Source organism: Scomber scombrus, chromosome 24 (assembly GCF_963691925.1).
Source record: "Scomber scombrus chromosome 24, fScoSco1.1, whole genome shotgun sequence".
In the NCBI taxonomy this organism is placed as follows: Eukaryota; Metazoa; Chordata; class Actinopteri; order Scombriformes; family Scombridae; genus Scomber; species Scomber scombrus.
The window spans coordinates 9,785,352-9,813,157 of NC_084993.1; the positions used below are offsets into that span (position 1 = coordinate 9,785,352).

The 27,806-nt window shown below is 39.5% G+C and overlaps 1 protein-coding gene across 1 annotated transcript in view; it reads right to left on the reverse strand.

The window, feature by feature from the left end:
• LOC133976389 (interleukin-1 receptor accessory protein-like 1) overlaps positions 1–26,661 on the reverse strand; it is a 224,658-nt gene extending 197,997 nt beyond the window's left edge. Inside the window, 1 exon segment of the mRNA XM_062414587.1 lies at positions 26,575–26,661. Within this exon segment, the coding sequence (XP_062270571.1) occupies positions 26,575–26,656 (82 nt within the window). The 5' untranslated portion in view covers positions 26,657–26,661.
• Positions 26,662–27,806: the final 1,145 nt, after the last annotated feature.

Here is a 27,806-nt window from a genome sequence, read left to right on the forward strand (position 1 = left end):
TATTATTAATCTTGAGGAGGAGGGTAATTTATTTTCCCTGGCATGTAAAGATAATTAAGAAGGGGGGCGGACAGGATTTTGAGCAAGCTCACTTGTTGCCACCTCACATGTCTTGGCATCATTCCAAACACTTTTAGTTTATGTCAAAATACAATTACTCACCCAATAAACCACCTTCTGTTCCTGTGGGAAGCACTAATCTGTATTTTGTAATATCATGGTTAAGATGCATTTGAATGAACACAGTATGGACATTTGTGCATTTAAGAAGCTATGAGGTATCTTGTAAAACCATACATCCTTTCCCATTTCAAGGAAAATTGTTTCCCATTATTGGACTTTTATACTCAGTTTCAGTCTGTGTCTTACTGTGTGTGCATGATATATGAATCTGTCTACGCCTAGGTTAAGCTTCCATTTGATTCCACTTCTGCCACTTAAGTTAACATTCAAATTCTGTCCGAGCTCTGAAGAGAAAATAAAACCTGGTCTTCCTAGATTGAACACTGGCCACTCAGACTGTAAAGCAGCACAGTGAACAGCTTTGTCATAATGGGATCAACATGATTTAAGGCCAACAAGTTGAGCACCAAAGTGTACTTTGAAACAAATAGACTTTCAAACATTAAACATAGTGCCAAATATTTTCAAAGTAGGGAATTATCTCATGTTTTATACAAATTGTATTAATAACACACTAACCCCCAGTGAAATTTGGCAGCCATTATATGTTTTAATAGGCTCATACAATACTTATACTTTGGATGAATTTTATGAACATATAATACATGTAATTTGTTTAAGAAAATTGATCACTCATAGCAATGATTTGGAATTACTTGTGGAGGTAAGTTGATATTTTCCATATTTTTTCATAATTTGCACATCTCTGTATTAATATGATATTATGTACACCCTGAATGTTTACTATGCTTGATTGACATATCTCTTGCACCTGTTAGACCCATACATCTTTTTCATTCGTATTGTTACATGGAGTCTAGTGATCTCATGTGAATCCCAGCATGGCGCCACCCACCTTCACCCTGAGCAGAGCTCTAATCAGCCAGAATAACTCAGAACTCCTGGGTGGATGTACAGAGCCTTTGAACAAAGAACGGTCAAAATCAATGGGGTAGTGGCTGAGATATCCTGACTTTTTAGCCCCCAGTGTGGGTCAAGCTCCAAAACACTGTATCCTAGACAGAAGCAGATCAATAGTGCATTTTGTTAGATGGTCCCTGCCGAAACACGTATGCCTTTCAGATGCCTTATGATGCCTTATGCATTTAGAATAAGAGCAACCTTTATTATGAGAGTGGCATGAAACCTAATCCGAATCCACAATGTGCATTTCATAGGACTTGTATTATACTGCAATGCAAACAGCTTTACTCATATAAGCTCAGCTGACAATGTATCATTTGAATATCAAAAGGTGAGGAGGCTGATACTACTTGCTGATGTAAGACTACAGCTTTTATTTTTTACATCGTTATGTTTGGGTGTCACTGCATTCAGCACTGGAGAGCCATGCTTAGTCATGCTTTGCCAAAAGTTACTTTTGGCTTCTTTAGACGAAGATCCTACCATAAGTGTGACTTTTAGTTCTGATGTCTTTGACTCATACATACTGGCCATGATTTTAACCAGAGAGATGAGACTCATGAGAAAACGTGGGTTAATTTTTACCTCAATAAACACAGTGAGTGGGCGAGTGAGCCCAGTGCAGCACAGTTCAATATGATCTTATTATACTGTCTGCTGAGAAAACACTGCAAACATATCCTTCACAACAGCTTTAAGGTTTCCATTGTGCCTTTGTTTCCCATACTGATATATCACAGGGTTTCTATCACTGTCAGTGGACATGCTGCCAGTATGTCAGGTGCACTGTGGCCTGCCTGGGGGGACACCGGCTTCCCTACAGCTTTTTCTTGTCACAGTATCCCATAATTGGCCTCCTGCTTCCCACCAGAGTGTGCTCATATATGTGAGTTGCTGCGCGTACATGTGGACGCACGCTGCACACTTGCCTCTCAAACCCTCGGATGGAGCATAGATCCATGTGCATGGAGCAGCCCTGAACTGCTATGAAGACATTCTGTCAGCTTATAGATGCTGGGAACTGCTGAGATAGTTCAATCTGCAAGCTTTTTCACAAGGTTAAAGTTGGGGATTTTCGGGAAGGATGTGACATATCTGATCGCTGTGGAATAGTGCAGAAATAATAAGATGTATGCTGTGAAAATGCACTGCAGGGAGCGAGATTTGGCCATAATGTTAGAAATGTGATACAGAAGAACAATTCTTTGTTATCAGTTGGGAATTTGTGCTGTAATGCTGAATGGAGCAGTTCATACCCAAGTTGTGACTTTAATTTGAGGCAGGTTTCAGAGAGGAATGTAGTGGGGATATGAAGCGCACGACTTTGCCTCCATGTAAACAGGGTTGTATGAGACCTCGTACCAAACACAAGAGATAAGAAAACACAGCAAGCAAAATTCAGGCTGGATTCAAACACAAACAAGCCATTAAGCTCCAACCAAGGAAAACACTCTGGCATATTATGTCTCCAAAGAGGCTAAGAAACTCCACATATTCCTGATACATTACCCAACCACACAACTCCAACACAACCACTATGTTTAACCAACAGTAATGGGAATCACAGCTTCACTCACCCTAGGATGTTTATTACATGACTCACAATTTAAAGATGGCATCATGATACCAGTGATTTGGCAATGCGTGACTTACTGCAAGCCAACCTGGACCCAGGACCTTCCCAGGGGGTCATGAGATAAAATTGAGTGGTTGTGAGATAATGAAAAAGATCAAAAATAAGAAAAAGCCATTTCTATTGCACAAAATTGGATTTTTTTTCTGACTTTTCTCCATATCTGTTTCCCCCCCTACTTGTCCCCTCTCTGATCTATGATATAAAAAAAAAAATCACTTTTTGGTTTATCCACTCACAGCTTATAGTCAACCTGTGTTGAGAGGTTGTAAGTAGACATTCCTTTTAAAAAAAAAAAAAATATATATATATATATATATATATATATTTGTAACCTACAAGGCACATGAAACATACACACAAGTATCATCTTGGTTTGCTACTTAATGAGCCTATGATTGAAAGTATTTAGCTGAATTGGCTGACCACCTGACCAAAGTACTGAACGCCATGGTAGTTAATGAAATTATGATTGGGGAAAGTGTGTCATTACCATTTTATTTGAAGACCTACATCAAAGAGCTCCTCTTTAGTCAAGCTAGCCTCCTCGATAACCTCCCCTACAAAAACCTTTGTGCCCCAGCTATTACCTGTTCATTTTTGCCTGGGACCACATCTGACACATTTGTATAACTAAAGCAAAGACAGACACAGGTCTTTGTAATTAGTTCTAACCATCAGTGTCTCATGGATCAGGTTAATGACTGATTATGGAGATTAGATTGCTGGCAGGGACCTCTGTAATTTTTAAATAACCTATTAAAAATAGTGACAGATGGAAGGACTATGTATCAGCTCACACCTATTTATGATACTTAGCACAATTCCACAGTCTCAGTGACAGCCAGACTACATACCAGCATCATGCTCCCATTGGAGAGACATGTTGGCCCCCCTCCCCCAAACCCACCTACCCTGTGTCTAGCAACAGTTATCTCTATGCCCCCCCCTCCCCGCCCCTCTCCTCTCTCTGCTCCCTTGGGGTCAAACATTGGAGGTGCTGCTCCTGTTGACAAGTGAGCCCCTGGGGGAGATGGTGGTAGCGGAAACTCTTGTTGCTGACACCTGTGATGTGTCCATCCTCTGGAGAGGTGAGTCTGACAGCTAGAAGACCTATAAGCGAAGGTGCTGTCAGATTATGCAGCAGCCCGGAGGAGCAATGCATTGGGGGGGGGGGGTCATAAGAAGAGTCTGGTCGTACATGTTCAATAGTAACTGTCGAAAGCTGCCACTTCTGTCGGCTGCTTAAAAAAGGGGATTTAAGGGACGGTATATGGAGAGTCTCCATTGTATCAAAATCTGAACTTGTTATGTATAAATATGAACGGTTTTCTATAAGAAAGGGGAAAATATGGATACTACTGGTAACATCAAAATCCTTGTTGCATGAAAGTGTATTTGCATACATATATGATTGTGTGTGCAACAAGGACAGCCGAGGACAATGAGAAAAAAAAACTGAATAAATGTAAGACAGAAAGAGAGATAGAAGCAAGATATAAAGGCAGAGTGAGTCATCACAACACCAACATTTTACAACACCTTAATCTGTAGCGGTAAGCACATCAAGTAATACTTTTAACAAGACTGTCACCATGGCAGCACCATTTTAGTGAGGTTGATACAAATTTTAATTAAGAGCATCACACTTATGAAGAACACTGCTCCGTTTGGTGTCAGAGGGCTGCGGAATGTGAATTGTAATCTTTCTTGATAGCTATGATTTACATTAAGATGATACTCAAAGATAGGCGGGTTCGGTACAAGAGTAACACAAGCTCCTTCTTCTAATTTCAAGATGTGAAGAAGAAGCCATTGAGAAATTAGCTTTTCAGTTGCTGTGCATGACAACAATGTAATATGCATTTGTGTAAAGAGCAGCATAAATGAAATAATGCTAATGAACTGAGAGGAAATACTACTCCCTCTCTTTTTTTATTTTATTTATGTACAATTATTTTCAATTTTATATCTATTGTTTAGCTCAAAGTAGCTTGAATAAATTCTGCAATGCAAGACTGGCTTCAAGAAAAGCATGTGCTTGTAGTTACAAGCTTTGTTCTACATTCTTATGAGTTAGAATCAAACCAACCATCATATTCCTCATTATGAACAGCAACACCATAACCTAAGATCTAACAGTGTATTCACTTCTGATGTATGTGTGAAATAAAATGGAGAGGATTGAAAATAAAGATCAGAGTCCTGCGTCATATTTCTAACAAATTGCCAATAAAACAGCCATGACTGTAGAATAAAACAATCAAAAAATGTTGGTTTGATGCAGAGATGCTTAATTTAGAAAAAAAAATAGAATTTACATTACAAACCATCAATAACTCGCTGAATGTCACAAACACAGTTAAAGTTTCTGGATCATGCTGCTGACCTTATTCAACTTTTTTGGACAGCTGATGTTTGTAACAGTAAAAAACAAAAACAAAAATCTATTATAAAAGGGGATGAAAGTTTTATTGAAGTGTTTTTATGTCTTATCGGCAGCAGCCACATCCATTGCCTGCTGGTACAATCCTATGGGTGGCTCCTTAAGGTTCACAGGCTAATCTCTCTCACCCAAAAGTGCCATTTCACCAGTGAACCTGCCACTGAGCACTCCTACAGCGCTCCAGTCAAACAAGAGATGTGACGTTCAACGGGGGCAAAACCCACCTGAATAACATGTATTTGTTGAGTAGTATTTTCATTAATAGCTAAAATTCATAATAAATTTTGCTGCAAAGATGTGGGAACTTACCTCAGCTTTGGTTGATTATTTATAGAATATAGATAAAATGAGAGATTCTATAAAGAAGGAAAGAAAAGTCATGGTTTTATGATTTAAAATGGTGTATATTTATATAATGTTTGTCTGCATTTTTAAAAATAGTACTGATTAAATCTGAAAAAATGTTTGATAGCATGATTTAATCACTGACTGGATTTCATGGCTAACCTACCTTTTTTTCTCGGCTTTACCGCAAGAACAGAATTAGAAAGACTTCTAATTAGCTAATGTAGGTTAAGAGGGATGATTTACATGATGTTTAATGCACTGTCAATCATCATTGATAGTGTTAGGAGTGTGCAGGAGGAGACAGAAAGAGATGTATGCAATGAAAGTGGGGAGTAGGCGGACAGAGGAGATGATAGCAATTCTGAAATAGACATATTGAAGGAGGGAAGTATAAAAAACAAGATGAGAGATGAGTGTGCCAAATGTGGAAGATAAGGGGGAAAGAAAAACAGACGGATGCTATAAGAGGCAAAAACTTAGAGCAGAAGTGATGGTGTTAGAGTACATAACCAAAAGAAGAAGAAAAAAAAAGGTTGGGGGAATAGTGCCACAGCAGAGATTACAGATTCGCACGCAACCACTCTTTTCAGCTGACACAGGAGAAAAGCTATACTGTAGATTCGCATAACGAGACCACTGGACCATCATTAAAATCCAGAGGCCGCAAGACAAACTGAGCCCCACCTGACTGTCGGCTGGTGTTGCCCCCCAGAGAAACGCGCCTTGTTGAACCTGCTCCTCTTCTGTCAGCACTTTCATAAATAATTCACAGAGCACTCTGGGGCAGGAAGGCCATAGAGTGTACATCACTTCTCCCCTGTCTTTGCATCATTTTATTGCCCAATATTTGCTCCACACAAACAAGATGCACTCATTTACATAGTTTGGGGAGACCTCTGAACGTGGGCCATCAGAATTGTCCATTCAGGGGAAATTTAAACAGTGTTGTGTTGACATGACACAAATTCAGATTCTGTGCTGCAGTAGGTTTGTGTTGCAGTTTGTTTTCGCATGTATCAAATATGCTTTAAAATCCCAATCACTAGTTTGAATATTTTTAAAGTAAATATGTACTACAAAACAAGAAAGAGAAATTGTCACTTAAAATGACAGAACCATGAGAAGCAGGGATGTATTCTGGAATATCCAAGTACCCCCCACCATTCCCTTTATCTCTCAAACTTCCTCAGAGGTCCCTGCTCGCTGCCTCATCTACATAATCAGCCCTTAACACTGGCATCACACACTTGTTAAAGTGACACTGAAGCAGTTATGGCCTCTGCTACTTCCAAAGGTGTTAAAAAGAGCCTTTGTTGAATGAATATATTAACAAATTTGACACATTTTCATGTCAAACATATTTTACCTTTCCTATACTTGTAAAGACACCTTGGCTAATAAAAACTAAATGAGATTTATCAGAATCCTAAACTTTAACCTTGTGAGAAAAGGTGCCACAAGCAAAGGTTCCTTTAGTACCTGTGAGATTAAAACAAACAGAAACTAATGCTTGTAGTTCTTGTAGTTGAAGCACAGTTACAGTTTCCAAATCCCTAAATAAGTTCCTGGAAAGGCTCTTACAGTTAAGCCTATGTAAATATATACAGTAAGGTCAAATCCAGGGAGTTTATGTATTAGAGGAATAATTGCAACAGCTGTATAAATGGCTATATACTGCAATGGGAAAATTAGATTTGGTTTATATCTGCTTGTCTTCCACATCTACAGATTTACAGATCCTTGGGTGCCTTGAACGGGAACAAAGCGGATACTGAATTTTCACTTCCAAGGCATGACATACATACTTTAGCTGTATACTGAAAGCTAGTGCTATAAAAAAACAATGCAGATAATAAACTATGATTGACATTTGCTAAGCATCACAGCGAAAAAATAAGTATTCAATCTCTTGCAGCATACCAAATATTACTAAAGCCTGCTGAGATTGACACTCCCGTTACTGTTACATTATTGCACCAGAAAAATTCATGGAGGCATTAAGAGTGAAATGGAATCTTCTTGCCAGGTATCAGCATCTGTAAAGTTATTCCTCACCATGGGCCTGGTTTTGTTTCTTGCCTCAGTGCTTGCATTGCAAAGAATGAATTTCTCAAAAATGTATGATACATACACACACACAAATACTACATCACCTTACCACTGAGGACCTTTATAAACTTCACCACTACACCTTTAGATGACTTCAAAACTTCAGCAAGTACATGTCAGTTTTAGTTTTATCGTTTACCAATGTGCTTTGTGGAAACTGGGTCATGTTTATCAGACAAGAAAGTTACCGAACCATCCTTCCTCGCTGTCCTTTTTTCCCTCTGAGTGAATCCCTCTATTCTGCTTTACATCACAGCAGCCTCTACACACATTCCTCAATATCTCGTCCTCACTGACCCACCTACTACCATCCTTGTCCCATCTTATCCTCTCCTTCACGGTCGTTATTCAGCAGGGCAAGGAGAAGGAAATGAGTTTCAGTTGTGGACGATTGTTAGGATTTGGTGGTGTGTATGGCTGTCATAAATATGTGGAATGCTTTGTTGAACTATGCAGTGGCTCCGAATGAGGTTCTGGTTCACAACGTTTGACTGGAGTGGCTGTGATTAAATCAAACATATTCAATTGTAGGTACAGTACTATCAAAAAATATTTTATGAAAATTTGGACTTAGTTGGAAATAAAGGTTCAGGCCAATGTCATTGCTTTCTGAGATGAAATGGGCCTATTAAAAAAGGATCACAATACTCATTTAACACTAAAAAAGACAAGTAGATCTAATTTTCTGTGTTGTTTAAAATGTGGTACAATAAAAGGACCGTTAGCCACGTTTGACTGATTTAATCACAGTATATGATGATATGGAGAACCGTTTTGGGATATAAATTTATTTTAGCTGCAGAATGAATGGTACTGTTAGTGTTTTTTTGTGTGTTTTTTATGAATAAAGATCCCTCTGTAATCACAAACTACTTATTCCTACTTGTGAGAAACTTTGTGTGTTCTCTAATCCTCAAGAGTAAGGTATGCTGTGATCTCTAAGCACTGAAATTTGCATATTCTCAGTAGCTCTCTTTGATTGTCATTTATCACACTGATGAACGTTTGTCACATTGTTCACAATTTGTATAGACACTTCCACAAATGCCTGACTAAAACAGATTCTTTACAGCACCCACTGTTCACTGAGAAGTAGGGGGTAAAATCCAGCCTCACTGGTGACTGAAAGGTAATTAGTATCTTGGTGTTCTGTGTACTACAAGTGCAAAATATGCTTCGGCAGCTAATGATGGGCTGCCGAGTGAAGAAGACAATTTCTTTGGTGAGCTGTTAATAAGTGGGGGAAAAAAACCGAGAATTAAACCAAAAAAAAGTAAGACATGAGGAGTTAACAGTTGGACCGCTGGTGCCTCTGCCAGCACACACACACACCCCAGAGAGCAATTCAAGAACTTAATACTAACAAGGTCAACACGCAGATACACAGCACCACTCCCCCTTACAGGTTTTATTACAGTAATGCATTTAGACAACTAGCCTCGTTTCTCCAATATGAGCTCATATATCCCTGTACTTGAAGCCCCAGGGAGCCATTGCAGTATACCATGTAGGGTTCTATTCCTTCAAAAAAACCACACACTGTCCTCTCTCATCAGCCTCCATGTTTTTTTTATAATACAGTATCACCCATTATTGGTTCCTTTCTGAGCACTCCAACAAACTGCTCTGTTTGTTATCGGGTCGGAGGTCTGCTTAAATGCTGCAATGTCTCCACAGTGAAAACCACACAAACAGCAACTGGGATTTGGTCTGATTTCACGGTAGAGCAGAGGTGACTGACAACTTGTAAGATTCATCCCCGGCGCATGCTAATGGAGGCTTGGAATGTGGCAAAAAAATGAATTGGGTCTCATAGGGCTCATGTTTTTTTTTTGGTGAATTGCTTTGAACTATTCTTAAAAGAAAATCCCTCAAGTCATGCTGTGAATATTTGCTGTGGCATCAATGGTCTTACTCAAGTGCACTATAAGTGTGATTCCATACGCCCGTTTTGATGTGTTTTTTTTGAATTAGCAAGGACAGAGGAATGCCAGAAATGTAAAATATACAAATAAACGGAAATTAATTAGCTAAATATTGCAAACAGATTGCTTTTTGAACATTACAGTTCTTTTTTTAACTTTGAAAGCACTTGTTAGACCTTGAGTTGGGATTCATTTGTTGAAATTTAAAAAATGCACAAAATTGATAGAGATGTAAGAAAGGCTGATGGAAACATATATTAGATGTGATGCAGGACTGGGGGTATTTTGACTATCTTGTTCCACTTTCTTGAGAATATTCATAAGTGAATATAAATTAATCTTATCACATTGTATTTGGCCACCTGTTTGGAAATTCATTCAATACACCAAATGGAAACATTACAACACCATCTCAAGCCAGTTTTCTGCAGGGAAAACCATTTTAGATACTTTAATAGATAAAATCTACAGTTCACCCACTGCCACTGTCCTTCACTCATAAATGGATGTCAAAACAAGCACTTTGTCCATTAGTTCCGTGAGTGAACACAACAACAACAACAACCACTTCAGACCAGCTTCAAACTTTAGGCAATTTCTGGACAGCTGGACTGTTTTTGTACAGCGGCTGGAAAATCCTTCAGGCGAATCCCTGATCCTCCTTATCTCTTCTCTTAGCCTCTCCAACCAGGTCTTATCACCTCCTGGACAGTAATTAACAGGAATTACACAGAGCTCCTATCTGCTGAGCCCACGTCGTTACCGCAAAGAGCCCTTTTCCCGTTTACAGCCTGTCTGCTGGGAGATTACCACTGGAGAAGGGCTCCTCGATCAGGAGGAAGCATACAACTGTTGTGCTTTTGTGCCAAGCTCGTCACAGCTTGGGTCACTTGTGCAGATAAAGGCCATGTCTGGTGGTGGTGGTCTAAGCTCACACACAAATATAAGCACGATTGCTATTGTGTCTGTCAAAACTGGTAGGAAAACTAACAAGGATGTGTAATTAAACTTTCCCTTAATCTAAAATTTGTCTTACATAAGAGGTTATTAAGACAAAGAAATCACACCATTACTATTCATATCATTTAAAATGCACCTCACCTCTACTTAAGATATTAAGGATATATTGGCAGAGTTAGTAAATTCAACTGCACCATATAAATGATGCCTTTAGGTAAATTGGAGGTTTGTGAGCTGTACTGTGCAGCTTGGTTAATAGAAACTGAACATTTAAGTTAAAACCAATTGCACAAATTCAACCATATAATCTAAGCTTATAATCAAAAGGGGGGAAAAAAGATGAAAAGATGAACAATTGCCTGCCGTCCACAACACATCTATTCCGCTCTCTTTCTTATTCTCTCTCTCTCACTCACTCACTCTCTCACCGAGCCATGCACACTCTAAATGTTTAACAGGATCCTTGAGAAAAGCCTCTCCACTTCTGTTTCCGTGGCAACTGGCATGCATTGGAATTGATGACATCTCCTGATCGCCCACTTACTTTGCACTAAAAAAACGCTCTCCCATGAACTTCGCCAATGCCATTTCCCTCGCTGAAGAATGACGCCACTTTTCACACAGCAGAGGGAAGACGGAGAACAGAAAGAGGCTTTCCGTTTGAAAAACACACCAAACATTTTTATTCCTTTTATACTCTCTCAACCTTGTTGGTGCGAGGCATTATTCCAGAGGAGCACAATGACTTGTTCTTTCAAAGAAAATAGATTTAGGGAATGAGACAGGTCAATATTTCCAACTTAAAATAATTAAACATGACAAACCTAAAAGGGTCTTAATAATTCATGCTCTGCTGAGTGCCTGTGGTAAGATTTGTATACCTCACTTAAATATGTGAATCAGGGTTTCAACATGAATTGGTGTCCATTTTGGCTCTACCTCAGAGCTGCAAACTCAATTGAGAGAAAGAGTGAAACTCTGTTCCTTATTCATGCCATCTAGTTAAACGTTTTTGTCTAACAGTGTCCCCATACCTCACACTTTCATTCTCTCCCTTAATTAACATAGACGGGCAGCCAGACAGCTCCGGAGGCCAGAACCCGTAGCAAGACCGCTCGCTGTCACCTTGTTACCGCCGTAATGGGTTCAGACGAGGTCCCTCTGACACAGGAGAGAGGGGAAATGAATTCATGAAGCCCAGCCTCGCGTACTTTCCACTTTGCCTCTGCCTCCTTTTGCCCTTCCTCTCTGCCCACCAACTCTCCACCTACACAGCCTGGTTTAAACTGTTGGCACCACACAACGGAGAGAACATATTCGACATAATCACACTGCACGCACCAGTAACCCGATGCACAATTCATTCAGCTTCATTAAAACCACACACACTGACAGAAAATTAACAAACACATTCCTAGAGTGTCCATTAAAATCTATTCATTAACTCTGAGCCACATTTCATCCACTGTTGGTTTGGTTTGTAAGTGTTTACAACTTAACAATAAAAGTGCACACGCTCAAAAAGCTTTTGGTGAAGTCAACAGCATCGAAGCGTCTATGGTCGCTTGTTTGAACATTCGCTCAAGTGCCACTACCTTCGACAGCCAAAGGACTGCGGAGGCAGGCCATTCTGTCAAAGAGCTGGATGTCATGCATGTGAGCAAGAGGCAAGACACTGTTCTGTCAACCCGATTAGGCTGCTCAGGCACACACTGACTCCATTCTGTAGGCCTGAAAGAGGTCAAGGAACATATAAAACAGAGTAATTTCCCCAGCTCACCAAATGCACAGACGGGCTATGTTTTGATTCATTGGCCGACTTGGAGAGAGACTGAAAGGCAAGAACGCTCATTATGTTAAAGTCATTAAGAGTGGATGTGCACACAAAACCTCTGTGGGAAAAAATGTGCACACACTGACCAATTAGGAGAAGGAAAGACATGCGTGAAAAGCTACTAGAAATCATTGTTATTTCTCTTTTTAAGTTATAAATGGCAAAAATCTTGACAATCTCTCAAGTTCACTGCTGGACGATTAATCTTATCTAAATTAGACAGAAAACCTGGTATCCAGACAGACAATTCTTCAGTGGCACAAACCGTCCACGAAGGAAGTGTTTCAGGTTCTTCATTGTCCTGATTATACATTCAGCATGCTAATTTGTTTGTTTAATCCAATTATTTGGTGACTCTATTCTGCAGATTTCTCTAGTTCCTTTATCCAACAGTCAATAATCCTGAACCCCCCTCTGAGCCAGTCGGAGAATCCATGAGTGCCCACTGGGTTGTCAGCCCCAAGCAAATGTACGCTGATCAATTCTACATGGTCAGCACGGACGTTTGATTGGATAATCAGCACCTCACTGTCTCAACATGTGTGTGTGTGTGCACATAGTCAATATTCCAAACAACAGAGGTGTGTGTGGCCTGAATGCTGATTTAATGTGTGCTGAGCTTTCCATTTAAATTATATTTACTTCATAGCAGAAAATTGTTGACTTGAAGGAGTTTGTTTAGGAAAATCTTGAGTGTCAGATTGTGCTGAGAGTGGTGGTCACTGGATCTCCAGCACACATGAGTGAACAGAGTTTTGGGTCACTTAACAAGCATACAGAGGAGGTAGTGAAGCAGCGACCTATAGATGGTGCTCTACTTGGTGCATGGATCCATCATTTGTAAGCCTGAAGCAAGTTTTGAAAGGGTTAAATGTTCTGACGCAGCTACAACTGCAGAGGTAGCCCACACACAGAAATTAGGTCATTTAAATCACTCAATTATAGATGTTGAGCATTGTATAGCTCTAATGCCGGGATCACAATTCCATGATATGAAATGTTTCCTAATCTTTCCTCCTCCCCTCCGCACTGGAGATCAAAAGAAATGCTGGAATTGCTTCCCATGGCACATTTGAAATGGTTTTCTGACAGTGTAATACCAAAGTCATTTACCCGGCTGCATTTGGCTTTTGCTATGAAATGCAGAGATGTAGTTTTCTTATTTTGTTTGATGTGCCTGAGCCATGCAGAGAGTCATCATTTTAATTTAGCCATGTAGCTCAAATCAAACACTGACACATGCCTTTGACTTAAATTAATAACATTCTGTCATTTTATTAGAACCTGACATTTTGTCTACATGTCAGCAGCTGCAGTTTATGAACTCTATATGTTATAGGCTTAATGAATGTGCTTTTATGAGAATTGAGAGTTTCCTGATACATGTGTATGCATGCAATTTCCTGCCAAAATGGTTAAAGTCTGATTCTGAATAGGGGGTGTGTGTGTGTGTGTGTGTGTGTGTGTGTGTGTGTGTGTGTGTGTGTGTGTGTGTGTGTGTGTGTGTGTTAAAAGAAAAGGTGTGAATGGTTAGCATCACCTCCTGGTAGAAATAACTCCCATACCAAACAGTTTCCTTCCAAAGCTAATCTTTCATTTGCATATTAAAGGCAATGAAAGACGCATACAGAACCATAATCCTGAGCTGTCCTTGTGTTTTTCAAGACCAGGCACTTGGTGCACAAAAAAGCGACAGAGAGCCTTAGAGAGCGTTACGAACAGCAAAAGGAGGCCCTTTTCATGCCTATATCACACGCTTTTAAAATCGCTGAGGGTGGCATGCACATTACACATTATAATCAGGCCATATTTGAATTTCAATGCCGAGCAAATGAAAGGTGTTAGAATGGGATTTGGATACTTTTTTGGAGGGGAAATGAACAGGAGTACATCTGGGCTGGAACTGTGATGACTTGTCAAAAATCAAACCGTCATTACCATAAACTGTTTAGCTTTGTTGTGCCTTTTTCCCAGCTGTTTTGCCAGATGTAAGATGAAACGTGGACAGACAAATCAGACCTAGGTTTCAAGTAAATTCAACGGCTTAATGATCGCCTATAAATAATCATCACTGTTCCTTTTAATTAATTGTCTTGGCAGGTGTGGATAAAATTATAAATAAAAAGGTCAGCACCCTTGTAAAGGGGGTGTTCATCATTCATCAAGCTATTTTTCTCGTCCATCATCTGATGTGTTGATGGGAAACGATACACCACTCATTAGGCTCTATGTGGATGAAAGAAAGAAAGAAAAAAAAACATTTTGTCAAACAGCAGCTAGCAGACTTCACAGTTAAGCTATGGGCCTCATTACACACGCTCAGAGGCTAACACTTCAAGAATCAAACTTAATTGGCTGCCTGAACATTGCATTTTCATACATCGATTTATTTTAAGTGTTTTTGATGTCAGATGATATACGTGGGGAACTTCCTTGAGAGGCTGAACGGAGCAGAAATAGTTTAATTACCCTCTGGCAAGATCACACGCACAACACAGGCAAAGGTTGCACAAAGAATATAATTTTTAATCCCGTTTCGGAAAGCGAGTTTGTATGCATAGATGTGCTGAGAGTGCGGAAACAGTTGGGATCATGGGGTCACAGCATGCCGTGTTGCTTGGCTACTGGCAGGATACAGAGATATAACGCCTACTAACATCTGTAGTGCCTCTGTAGATGCTAACAGAGACTTGAAGCTCTTTGGAAGCCTAAGCTTCTGCACTGTCACAATACAAAGCTACAGTTTTCTTTTTGTGCATCCCCAGGACTGAAATCTGCCATGTTCTCAATCTCCTTTATTTATGTTTCACACTTTAATAGAGTCTAATCGTTTTAGAAGGCCATCCGGGCCGTAAAAGCATTTCATGGCTGTTTGATCCACAGCTGAGAACTTTTCACATTTACAGAGCTGACACTACATGTCATAAAAAAGAAATAAATGAAAAAACATTTCTTGTAAATTACAGATGATAATGCTTGCCCCCTCCCCCTCATGCCTTCAGACTCACTGAGCAACACACACTTCTGTTGCAGCACCTCTGATCAAATGTTTGTTTCATGAACACAGGGGAACAGTGGGGGTGGGTGTGCAGCGCCAAACTGCTCTGTGATTGGCCGATAAGAGACCGGCAAGAGGCTTATCCCTGGGAGAGGCCTTGGAGATGACAGTGGGACTTAATTAATATGTAGAATTTATTGATCATTGCACTGCTGGGAAATCATCTGCCATCTCTTACCATTTTTTAGGCCCTGGAGAATTGTAAATAAGAGGTCTTAAATATTTCAACCATGCGCCACATCAAACACAAGCAATAAACATGACAGGGAAATATGGGACAGAACTTCATTATAAATTGTGTCAAATAAAATTACAAGGTGTGCTTACAGGGAATAGTGGAGCTGAATTTTGAGCAGAATGGTTTCTTAAAAGCAAATTTGGTGCATCTTAATTAACTCAGCATTTCTCTTCTTAAACAATAGCTGCTTTAGCATTGGATTAAATGACAAACTTCCCTATGGGGGGAATACCTGGTAATTCCCTGCTAATTAGAATAAAAATGCTAAGTGGTAGGATTTGAATGGGACCTGCTTGTATCTTCAGAGTAAAGAACAGTGGTGAAAAAAGCAGCCAGGGTCTGGAGAATAGAGTCACCCTGGTTTGTTTCCAAAACTCCTGCAGTGCGTCAGTCTCCTGCAACCAACAAAGGCGTACTCCTCGGCGAGTGAGCTTACATCCTTTCTCCCTTGCAAAAAAAAAAAAAAAAAAAGAAAGAAAGAAAACCGAAAAGCCCCAAACTTGGCAGGACTCCCTTGAGACCTGTAAGGATTCACTGTGCCTCTGCTTGTTGCAGAAATAGGTTGATTGTGCTTTGACCAATCCCAGTTTGACTAAAAAAGAATGAAAGAAAGGGGGGGGGACTAAAGGAAAGAAAATGTACAAAGAGAACAAGAGAGCAGTGTTTTTTGTTCTTAGCTGTCATTGAGCGACGGGGAGACTGTGAACAGGGAATGAACACAGTAACAGAGGATGTGTTCAAACTTTCCAATAAAAGAACACTGAAAAAGGCCACACGCTGAGTGCCTGGCTGACGCGAGAGAGCTTGACAGCCTTATAAAATGCTACGTTGTTGGGAGACTTCCTGCATTCACAAAACGTCACCTCTCCAGCGACCACAGCCCTATTGTGGAGGGTTGGCTAATTAAAAATCGCAATTTGTGCAGTTCCTTTCACAACGGCGACACTGAAGGCAGGAAAAGGCCACAAACTTCCCATCAGCGACATCATCAGTCATCAGAATATTTCAAAGTCCAGTCCTATTAAGCAAATGTTTGCTTTACAAGGTCAAATAGTTTTACTGCTGATCCTTATTTGATGGAAATAATCTCAAAGCAAAATATGTTCATGTTAGCATGACATAGGAGCCCCATTTAAACCTTTGTCTGGATACGTTATCTGATTAAGGACATCTGATTATGTGACTTTACACCTATTAAACACTCTACTATCACTACAATCACTATCTACTTTTTCAGCCTGATAGATCACATCTCAATATGCAAATTAGGCAGGGGGATGGTGCCTGTCAGGTAATGGAAGCAATGCAGGTTTCTTTTGAAGTACTACTGACTTGCAAAGTGAAGGTCATGCATAAACCAATAAACATATTGCTTTTTGACAGGTAGTGTGAGATCACAGAAATAAAGGGACAATTTAACATGTTTTTTCACATTTTACAAATGTTGTCTTCGACTGATTTTAGTCAATTTTTTCTAAAGACCACTCCTTCAGTACTGGGGCTGGACTGAGATACATGCACTTAGTTCTATGTCTCAAGTTTAAGACAAGACCTCATGAAACAATGCTGAAAACAACAAAAGGAACAAAACAAGGAATTGTAATGAACACACTGGTATGTCTCAGCCTCTCTGCAGATTATTCCACTCATTATTGAAAAAAAAAAATGATTGAAAAATAAACTGCAAAGTAATAAAGAGGACTCTAGGGCAGGTTAATAATTATAATTAATCACAGAGGTGAGCAATTGTTGTGTTTGAGGATTGTGACAGTCAACAAGGAAAATTGCATCAACCGTTTTAATAGATTCATAATTAAGTTTCATGCACTTAGAGGGAAAACTCTCAGTTTGTGAAAAAAAAAACATACACATCACTGTACTGAACATCTGTCTGTAATACACATCCTTGCTCAGTGCCCTATCTTGCAATTAATTGACTTAACACTCAAACCATTGCCTTAAATACAAACACACCATCATCATTCCTGCAAAAACCTTTTATATTTGTATGGCAACAAAACACTTGGGATTAAGTATTGTGAGTGAAGCACTGACAGTCTTGTGGGAATAAAGGCTAGATAATCTCTTTGTCTCAAGCCATCAATCAAGAGAAATGATCCCATAGTAAAGCTGTAAGTCCTTGGTTATACAACACATTCTGTTGTACACAGAAGGGTGAAAAAGTCATGATTGCTCTTTATAAGAAATGTTGGTATATTTTACTGAGAGCATGATATAGTGGTAGATATCTCCTCTTTTCTTTCATAAAAGCACTATTGATACAACATCATTTGAGGTTTTATGCTGGTTCTGATCTTGAAACCAGCATGTGAAATATGAACCTAATTGTAGAGGCTGATAGAGTTAGAAAATGACAAGAGACAGTGTTGCCATACAAATCAATGAACTCCCCTCAGAAATCAAACCTAACTGAGTTGCATCAGCCTTATACAAAGTTAGCGCTACAATCAATAGAAAACAAATGTACTCTAAGAGTCACAACACTGGTGGAAAAAGGAAGCAAATGTCTGAGGGATTGCAAAGGCTGAGACAAGTGGAAATCAAATTACAACTTTGTTTGATTTCCACAATTGACAGCACAAAACTCAATGTCGGTCTTCTTTTTTTAACAGGAGGAAGGAACGCTCTTGCTTCTCAAGATAGACCTTTTATCAAGGAGGCTGTGAGCTATCATTTATCCCAATCTTACTCCACTCGAACAGATACGCAGGTGTGTAATTTAAGGGCAGGCACAGAATTTGGTCTCCATTCTGCATATTAGGAAGGGTGCCATTTTCAAATTAGATCTACAAACAGAAATAACATGTGCTGCTGCAGAAAGCAGTTCTAACAAGAATAAAACAGGTCCAATTTTGGGGTGAAAACAGCTTGGTGGTTTCAACCAGTTTGAATCAAATGATGATTATGGGATTGGGCATCAGTGTATTGCTTTAATTATTCTGTGAGACATTTATGTGACTCCCCGGTGATCCTGTCTGGCCTCCGGGAGAAAGTAACCAATCAATGGCAGCAATAACCATCACTTCATATGTGCAGGAGGCTGAAGAGAGATGTTAGGTGAAATGTCAAGACAGACAGGGTGACAGAGAGAGAGAGGGGAAAAAATGTGCTAAGACTGCTAAATAGACAGACAGATGATACATGCAGGGAAAGTAGGAGTACCCGCATGGATTAATCATGCAGTGCAGCCCCGGGTTAAGATGTGTGATATTTTTGGGTACAGTCACATCACCGCCTCCAGGCAATTTGCATAGTACTGAGAGACTACAGCTCCATTTACCCCTGTGTCTCATCTTTGGGAGAACCAAGGTCAAGGGGAATTAAAATAATTTCTGGGACCATTGGTGTTTATGTCCAAATTGCCCTGTAACCTTATATAAATGTTATTTATTTTTCATTTTTACAGTTTTTTTGTTTTTTTTTGTTTCCTCTGGGTAGCTTTATTTCCCCCAAAAGTCCTCTTCCTTAAACCTGGGAGACAGATTTTCTTAAATTAAGCACTGGCCAGCCTTCTCCATGTTTAAATCCTCTTTTGGACTAAAGCTCATTATCATCCACACATATAATCTCTCAAATTGGTACCAAACGCCCCAGCTGTTAAAGTGGGCTGAATAATTGCTAAGGGAGCTTCAAATGAACGTATTATTTTTTCAGAGAAAAAATATTAATATGGAGATAATGTTTTTAATGTTGAATGCCTGCAGACAGTTGAGGTTTCCGAGACAATGAACAGATAGGGGAGAAGCACCATACATAAAGGTGGGTAAGTATTTCACTCAAAGAATTTGCATGTACTTTGAAATGTTAATCTTTAAGTTTCAGCTTGGAGTTTCAGAAAGTTTCAATTTGATTAGCTTTAAAAACTAGAGTTAACATATTTTCTGTAGCCTAGAATCACTTACCTAAAATAACTTCAAGTCAATACCTTGCCTCTCCCACTGTACTTACTACTGCTACCACTACAGGGGTAAATTAGGACATATCTAAATAGTACCAAAGATTATGGACTCAAGTTAGTGTCATTCGAAACCTCATCCTAATCATGCAAACAGTAATAACATACAGAACACTTATGCAAAGAGTCACTAAAAACATCTTATCCTGCTCATAGTTCCACATCAGGTATTTTAAAAATGAAAGTGAACTAGAGCCAAACATCAAATGAGTGTGTATGTAAGCCTGTCATATTACATTAGCCATGTCGACACTTAAACACTTGACTAGCTACGAAGACTGCTGCCAAGTAAGCAGCAACTACTGAGGCTGAAACCAAAGTTTAAAAAGTAATTTAAGACTAAATATATATTTCTGGGCCAGTAAATCATATGCACAGGCACTTTATTGCACTATTAATTGATTATAGTCCCACTCTATATTGTAGATTTATTTTTTTATTTTTTTTTCCCAGAGAAAGCTAAGTGAAGCTCTGCTCTAGACTGAAAACAAATATGTCAAAAATCTGTGACACTGCAGAGTGAAAATGACATGTTCAAGCTAAGACGAGGTGTTAGTGTTTTTTTTTTAAGTGCCTTAAGTGCCCACAAGAGACAGGTTGCAATTATTTATTTCACTTGATGTCTGCTGTGATTGTCAAGTTTGTGTTTTTTTGTTTTTTTTGTTTTGTTTTTTAAAGCTAAAGGCTAAAAGAGAATTATGTTTGGGGTCATATCTAAGTGAGTGGCAGCTGTCTCACCTAATTATATTCTTCCTATCTCAGCTTCACCCACACTCCCTAAATCTGGATTTCAGTAAACCCAAATCCAACCACCCCACAGGCTTCATACGCCTGTGGGGTGACACTTTTCAACATTGCCTTTTGCCTTAAACCCAAGAACATCACATAAATAAAACTAGCTGTAATTAGATACAACTTTTGATCCATGCACGGAAGCAGTGACAGTTGAGTTGAGCTTCAAACATCTCAGCCTAGCTACATGCCGGCTCTTCGCCCCGGTCGCAGCCCTTGACACCCTTTCCTGGCATTTTTTCTCAATTGCTGTGGTGTTGTAACATTATTACAGGTCAGGTAACAGGCCACAGAGAGACTATTCCGCTCATAAATCAGGTGATTGATCGTCATCCACCTCACACGGAGGGCTTGGGCATGTGTCTCCAACCCAGAACACATATCCATAGTAACTCCGGTTGTCAAGAGGCCTATATCTGGCACACTTGTTGAATAGCTTCTCTCTCTCTCCTTCGCTGAGCAGTGGGAGGGAAAACAACTCCATGTGGCAAGCCATTTCATTTCTAATATCATGTGTGTGATCAATCTCCCCCGCTATGAACAGGCAGTGCAGTATAGGCAATCATTCAACATTTGTGGCAGGTATGTGGTATTGACTGAAGGAAGATGAACCGAGGGTATGCACAGATTGGTGTGCTTCTGCGTGCATGTTTGTGTGACAGAGAGAGAGAGAGGGAGGGTGAGAGAGCTTACATTTTGCCTGAAATTGTGTTTGCAAAGATTCCTAGATTTGTTTTTTTGTGTAACTTAATTTTAAGTAATGCAAGCTATTATCACTGACAATCTCTCATAATTGATCTGCTGGCACTTCTGCATAAAAAAATGAATGCATTTTTTTATTAAACGTGTAGTTTTCATGTGTGAAAAAAAGGACACAGTAGAAAGGATTGCTACTGTTGTGCCCCTTCTTTCTCTCAAAGTTCTTGCTGACAGCTTCCTGTCATATTTAACGTCCTTTAATATCAATTACAAAGTCAAGTGGCTTGCCATAATTGAATTTATGCTGTACGCTGACGTCCCCTGTTAGGAATCACTGTCTTATCCAATTAAGAAGGGCCTTATTATTGGCCAAATTGCGAATAGCCCCATTAATGTGGGGGGAAGATTCTATCCTTTAACTGACATATTAATGTTGACATCCTCCCAGAGTTGTGTGTTACGATGGGTGTGAAGACTGTAAATTTAATTGACTGTCAAGATGTCCTTGATTCTTCCTGCTGCGAGAGCGGAAAGAAGAAGTCTGCGAAGAGAGAAAAAATATATGTTGTGGACCGACTATAGCGGCAGTAGATAAATACACAGGGAGAGACGGATGATGAGCGGCTGCTCTCTAATGGGAACCAAGGTCTTGTTGCAATGGCGTCTTTTATTTACAGCTACTCTTCATCAGAGTGACACACCAGGCCCTCGGACCATCCTTTATAGAAACTAGAAGCAGAGAGGGGATTCTGTATTCCATTTCCAAATGGGAATACATGTCGCAGACTGTCTTTTTACATATGCATGAGTAACAGACTGATGCATTCCCATTGAGTGAGTGTTATGGGTAATATATCGCTAGAATTACTGGGGGACTGTGGAAAGGTAAGCATCATTTGTCTGGGGACTCATCAATGTCTGGTGAAAAAATGGGAACTAATGACTGTACAGCAGAGGGGAGGAAAGAGGCTAAATTTGTCTCAATCAATGTCAAGGAATATGATTGTGAATCTACGACTGTCATCAGTGTTCACTGTGCAGACATGTGTTAACAGTTTTATTAAGGGGCGATTTTAGTGAATAGAAAACACCAATGTTTCCTGGATTGCACAACTTAACTTTAAAATGCAGAGGCTTCAGACTGGTGGACCCAAAAAGCTTGTTTATGAAAATGATATGCAAATGTTGTGAACAGGCAGAGTCCCCGCAGTGTGCATAGTGGTAAATGGTCAGTGACGCTGCCTCTGGTTTAACTCTCAACCGTGACCAATAACTCTTGACAGCCGCTTTTCAGAATGGTTTCCTTACTCTACAGTGCTGAGTTGATTTGGGACATAAAACATTTTTTTTTCAGTTGTCCCACAAATCAAATGAGTGGAACAATAAATCAAGTATAGACTCAGAGGAAATACACTAGGCATTATTCAAGTTTTGCCCAGGAAAGAAAGATAGGTCATTCAAGGGCCAACATTTTAGCCATGTGGGCCTTGTGATAAAGGAACAACATGGTCCAGTTCTCAAAACAGCAAGTGTGCCCTCAACAGACATGCTGCTCCTAAGCAAGACGTATCACAGTAAATCCTACTGGATAACAGGGATATATGATGTCTGGGAAGTACAAGTGGCACCATGGAGTAAACTGAACAGCAAAGGACACAGCAGAGTTCACAGTGTTATTCAGATAGATAGTGATGACCATGAAATATGTTTGAATTACTGAGGAATGTAGGAAATGTTCAACCTGTCATTTTTTAAAATGTGTGCATGGCTTTTTTTTATTATATTCTGTGGTCTGCCAAAAGCGATTCTCAGTAACCTCCGGATCTCCTTCTCACTCTGATTGTAATCCATGTTCAGAGGTAAGAAAAAGAATAAATGCATAGTTATTACAACGGAGTCTAACGTGAGACCTGACTTGAACTCTTGACTTTCCATTTCATATCAAATAAAGTGCAGCTGCATGGTGCACAGAAGGAGAATTCTGCCCCATTCAGCTCACTGCTAAGGAACCAAACGGCCACTTTTAAGGATTTCTCACACGCATCTTCCAAGCATCTATTGTATCATGCAGCACAAGTGGCCAACAAGGGAGCTGATTCTGTGTTTAAGACACTAACACCATCACAACTTATTTTCAGTGTGCAGGATCTTTTTTCTCAATGCCGAATAATAGCAAGTGTTTCAGAAATACACCAACAAAGCTACACATTGTCCATGGATCACTCACATTCAGTTAGGGATCATTTATTTTTGACTATCCAGAAGTGACCGGGGAGATTTTTCTAATCCAATGCTATATGGACATGCAGTTTTTTTGTCAAAAGGTCAGACATACTAACCACCTAGTATAATTTTTCTAGCTTAGCTCAGCTTTAAATGTCAGCAATTTGGCACTAAAGTGATGATTGATGTGGTATGTGTAAACAAAGGAGGGCGGTCGCTTGTAAATCTACTATATAATCAGTCAGTAATACTGGAACAGTAATGCCTATCAAAATAATCACATTTTTAAATTACTTTTAAAAAGGTTTTAACAACCACCTTGTTCTTTCCCAGGAATGCTGCAGGCCTTACTGTACATTCACATCTGTACAACCACAGACAAATGTTTTCTACTGTTGCTCTACAGGGAGAAGCAAATCATTAAGTGTCTTGCTTAAGGCCAGTTTAAACAGGAGATGTGTCACTTGTTCACTTTTTCCCACGCAGATTTTCCCATTGGGGAAATGACAAGCCCACTCCTCTAATCTTTCGACCTCTGCCGTCACACATATATGTTAAACTGCGATTTGCATTCGGACCACAAACGACTACAAACAAGTGACTGGGATTTCCAAATCCCTGCTGTAAGCCAAGACTGAAATGACATACTGGTGATCTGCTTTGCTATTTGGGTCCGTTCTGTGTCGTGTTTTGCTCACTTCACTCACACTTTACACAAAAGCAGCACACAAATTCATACAGTGACACCACACAATACTACACAACAGGAGACAGTCTTTCAGAGCTACATCAAATCAGATCCCATTTGTCAGTTTATTTGTAATAAAAGAGCAAAGAGGTTATTTCTCCACTCATCGTTTTGCACTTAAAGGTCAAAAACTAGTCATAAAACACCAATTTCTACATGAACAACTGCCTGAATAGACCAAAATTCATGTAGCCACAAGACACTTCATGTAGAAGGACATTTGTTGTAACTCCTGGAATGAATTGTACATCATGGATTGAACCTGATAAAATACAGCAGTGTAAGAGTGCGGTTTTTACTTCAACATCTAACTTGATGTGCTGTATTAAGCAAAAATATACATAATTATTCTGTTCGCTCAACCATTTAAGCCATATCAGCATTCTAACAAAGAGGAACCACAGCAGAGGACAAATGCATATGTTCTCCTACATATGCATGCTGAGGATTACTATGGCAGATATGCATTGTATGTTTTTGCACCGTTCCACCCCGAGTACAAATGCAGACAAAGCATTACTCAATGACGGGTGTTGGGAATTTAATCACCTACAGATGATAGCGGTGCACAGGCGGAACAGTGCAAGGGGTTTCCAAAATGTATGTGTGTGTGTGTGTGTGTGTGTGTGTGTGTGTGTGTGTGTGTGTGTGTGTGTGTGTGTGTGTGTGTGTGTGTGTGTGTGTGGGGGGGGTTTTGCTTTGTTTTTTGTTTTCCTGTGTGTGGGCGTATGTGCTGTAAGTGTGAGCCCAGCGGAAGGGAAAGCAAGTGTGATAGTGGATTATTGTCCCTGACAGAGTCAATCACGTCATTTAATTTCTCTTAATGGGCTGACACTTGCAGGGCTGTTTGTCTACAGTGAATTTCTCCTACAAAAGTAGAAACAAAGACCCAGTTTGTCACATCTTGTTAGATATTCAGTGAGTCATTTGGTTGATCTTTTTCAACTGGATAGCCATATATTCCTGAATATTCTGAATTACAGATGAAGAGCAAGACCTCATAATTCTGACTGACGTGGAATTAAATTCAGATGACAGTTTTTCATTAGAGGGAGACAAATAAAATTTAGAGTACTACATAAGAGTGTAAGTCAAAAATATGACCAAACCAACCACATAAACAACTGAACTCTTAACCCTGGAAAGCGCTCCTTTGAAAATATACCTGCTATCTCACTGGGATATTCACCTTCCTGTCCCTGCTGCTACTTTCCATTCCATAAAAAATGAAAGCAATGCAGTTTCAGACTGGCTTTCATTGCCCAGAATCCCTTTTTACAATGGTGCTCTAACTTGCAACCAACATGACTCCTAATAAAGCCGTACAATCTTAAAAGCGATGGAACAAAGGACAGGGGTCTGGCTCGAATGGGGTGTTCATTTATCAGTGGACACGTTTCAAATCCTTGCCCCAGGCAATGGCTCGTGAAGCATCCTAGGAGATAGCCCACAGGGACTTCTGCTGGAAAAGCAGAAAACCCTTTGATGAGCATTGGGCCATTCCTGCACCTGTGTCTAATATGCATGGGTAAAAACCCAGATGCAAGCAGCCTCTGGATAGTAAAAAAAAAAAAAAAAAAGCAAACTGGTAAAATACTTCCTTCATGTTAGTCATTGTAGATGCTCCTCTAGCTTATTTCTGTCCTCTTTCACAATGTAATTATTCTCAATGTCTGGAGCAGCAACAACCATATTAATAATTAGGTACTATTTCAAAGGCCACACTCATTTTCTTAGACACAAAGTGCTTCATGGATGCAGAAAGTAACTCACTCATACACATTCATTCATTAGCCTTTACACCTAGAGGACCAATTTGAGACTTGCTTTGGTCATGTGGTGCGTTTGAGAGAACTCTCAATTACACCAAAACCTCATGGAAAAAACACAACTAAAAAAATTAAAATAACTCTTTTGAAGGGATATTTAAGTTAAAAGCATTACTTATGAAGTCAAAACAGATTAATCAGAAGACAAATTTATATTCAAAGAGTTTGTGGTTGCTATACTAATTCATCCTCCATGTACTGGTTGTGAAGAGATGTATTTCAAAGCTTTGCTGAAGCAAATATGATGCTTCAGCAGTCTAAATTGGTTAAACCAAATGGGTATTTTCAAAAAAAAAAAAGTAAAATTGGAGAACACCCACTTGAATTGACTAACTCTGATCACTGAAGCCTCATTAACTTCAGCTAAACTCAGGGATTTTGTCACTGATCAAGTACATTCAATTTGCCTCAGGAACAGCTCTGTATTTCATCATGACCGATCCCTCTGCTGTTGACTAAAACACTGGTATGTGCTCTCTTGAAATCTCAATAGGTTCCAAGAAATCAAATGCCTGTATCAATTAATCTAGCTGTAGCATTAAATACATAGGAGAGTCTAAATAAAGTTTAGCATTTTTCCTCTTCAGTTTTTTGGAACTGCCCTGTATTAGAAGAGAAGGAGACAGTAGTTGTAGTAAAAAAGACTTACCTGAGCCTCTCTTCGACACCACTTTCAGGCAATAGACCACAACAGCATGAAGCAGGATCAGAAAAGGAATGGGAGCTTTCATTTTTACCAGACCTAAAAGGAAACAAAATATTGAGTTATTATTTTGTACTGAGGCATGCCATAAATACAGTCAATGCATCCAAAACGTCAAATGAAGAAGAAATAGAGATTTTGGCAGGAGATGCTAGATCAAAGCTCAAATATATATTAAAAAAAAAAAACCCTGCAGGTTCTGAGCCAATAATTATGGAACTTTTACGAGACCTAAGGTCAGCTGGAAAAACTCCAACTACCCTATACGCAAATTCTGTTCTCCAAAGCGTTTGTCTGCCTCTGCTTTATTTATACCAGTGTCTCTTCAGGGACTTACTGTATAAGCAGGGCAAAGCTGTTGATGATACAAATGTCAAGACATATCTCTATCAAGACATACCTGGATTTGCTGCAAAACAATCCATTGTAATGTCTTATATTTAATAACAGCAGAGATTGGGGTGTTCAGTCCAGTTTATACTGTAACCACATGCCAGTGATTGAAATACGTGATGGTTTATTAGATTTTTACAGCAATGCAAACATTAAATTATAATTTTGTGTTGACGCCATCTTTGTCAGCAATGGAATAAATGTTTAACTAGGTGAAGCTGAAATTAGTTCTCACTTTGAATAATAATGCAATGTGAGAATCTCTATCTCATAGCAATACACACGCTCTAGCCAGTGAGAATTGGGGATTTCTTGTGGTGAGAAAAAAGCTTATTGCAGTCAAACATTATCTAAAAGAAAATAGGACTGGTCTAAAGTTAATTAAAGTGAACAGTGTTTATTCAGATTTTTCCAGCAGCGAACAGTATTCTTCAGTGATACATTTGCTCATCGAACCAATCCATGTGACTGTATAATCACTATTTTTGTTGTGCTACTAACTCCTCTACTTGCTACAGGCAAAAGTGCCATCTCTGCTATGGCTCAATGTAATGCCCATGTAGGGTACAACGGCGCTTCCACTGGCATTTCAGTCACGACAAAGATGCTTCACATAGATTCCACAAAGCAGCATCAGAAAGCCTTTGAGGGGAAACCCTGAAAAGCCACAATAACCCTCGAGACACTCATAGAGGCATGCAAAACTGGCCATCGGCCAACGACCGCGACATTGCCGTGTTCTCCTTGTCAAAGGCCTATTGTCGTCAGCCCTTGCCTCCTGCAAC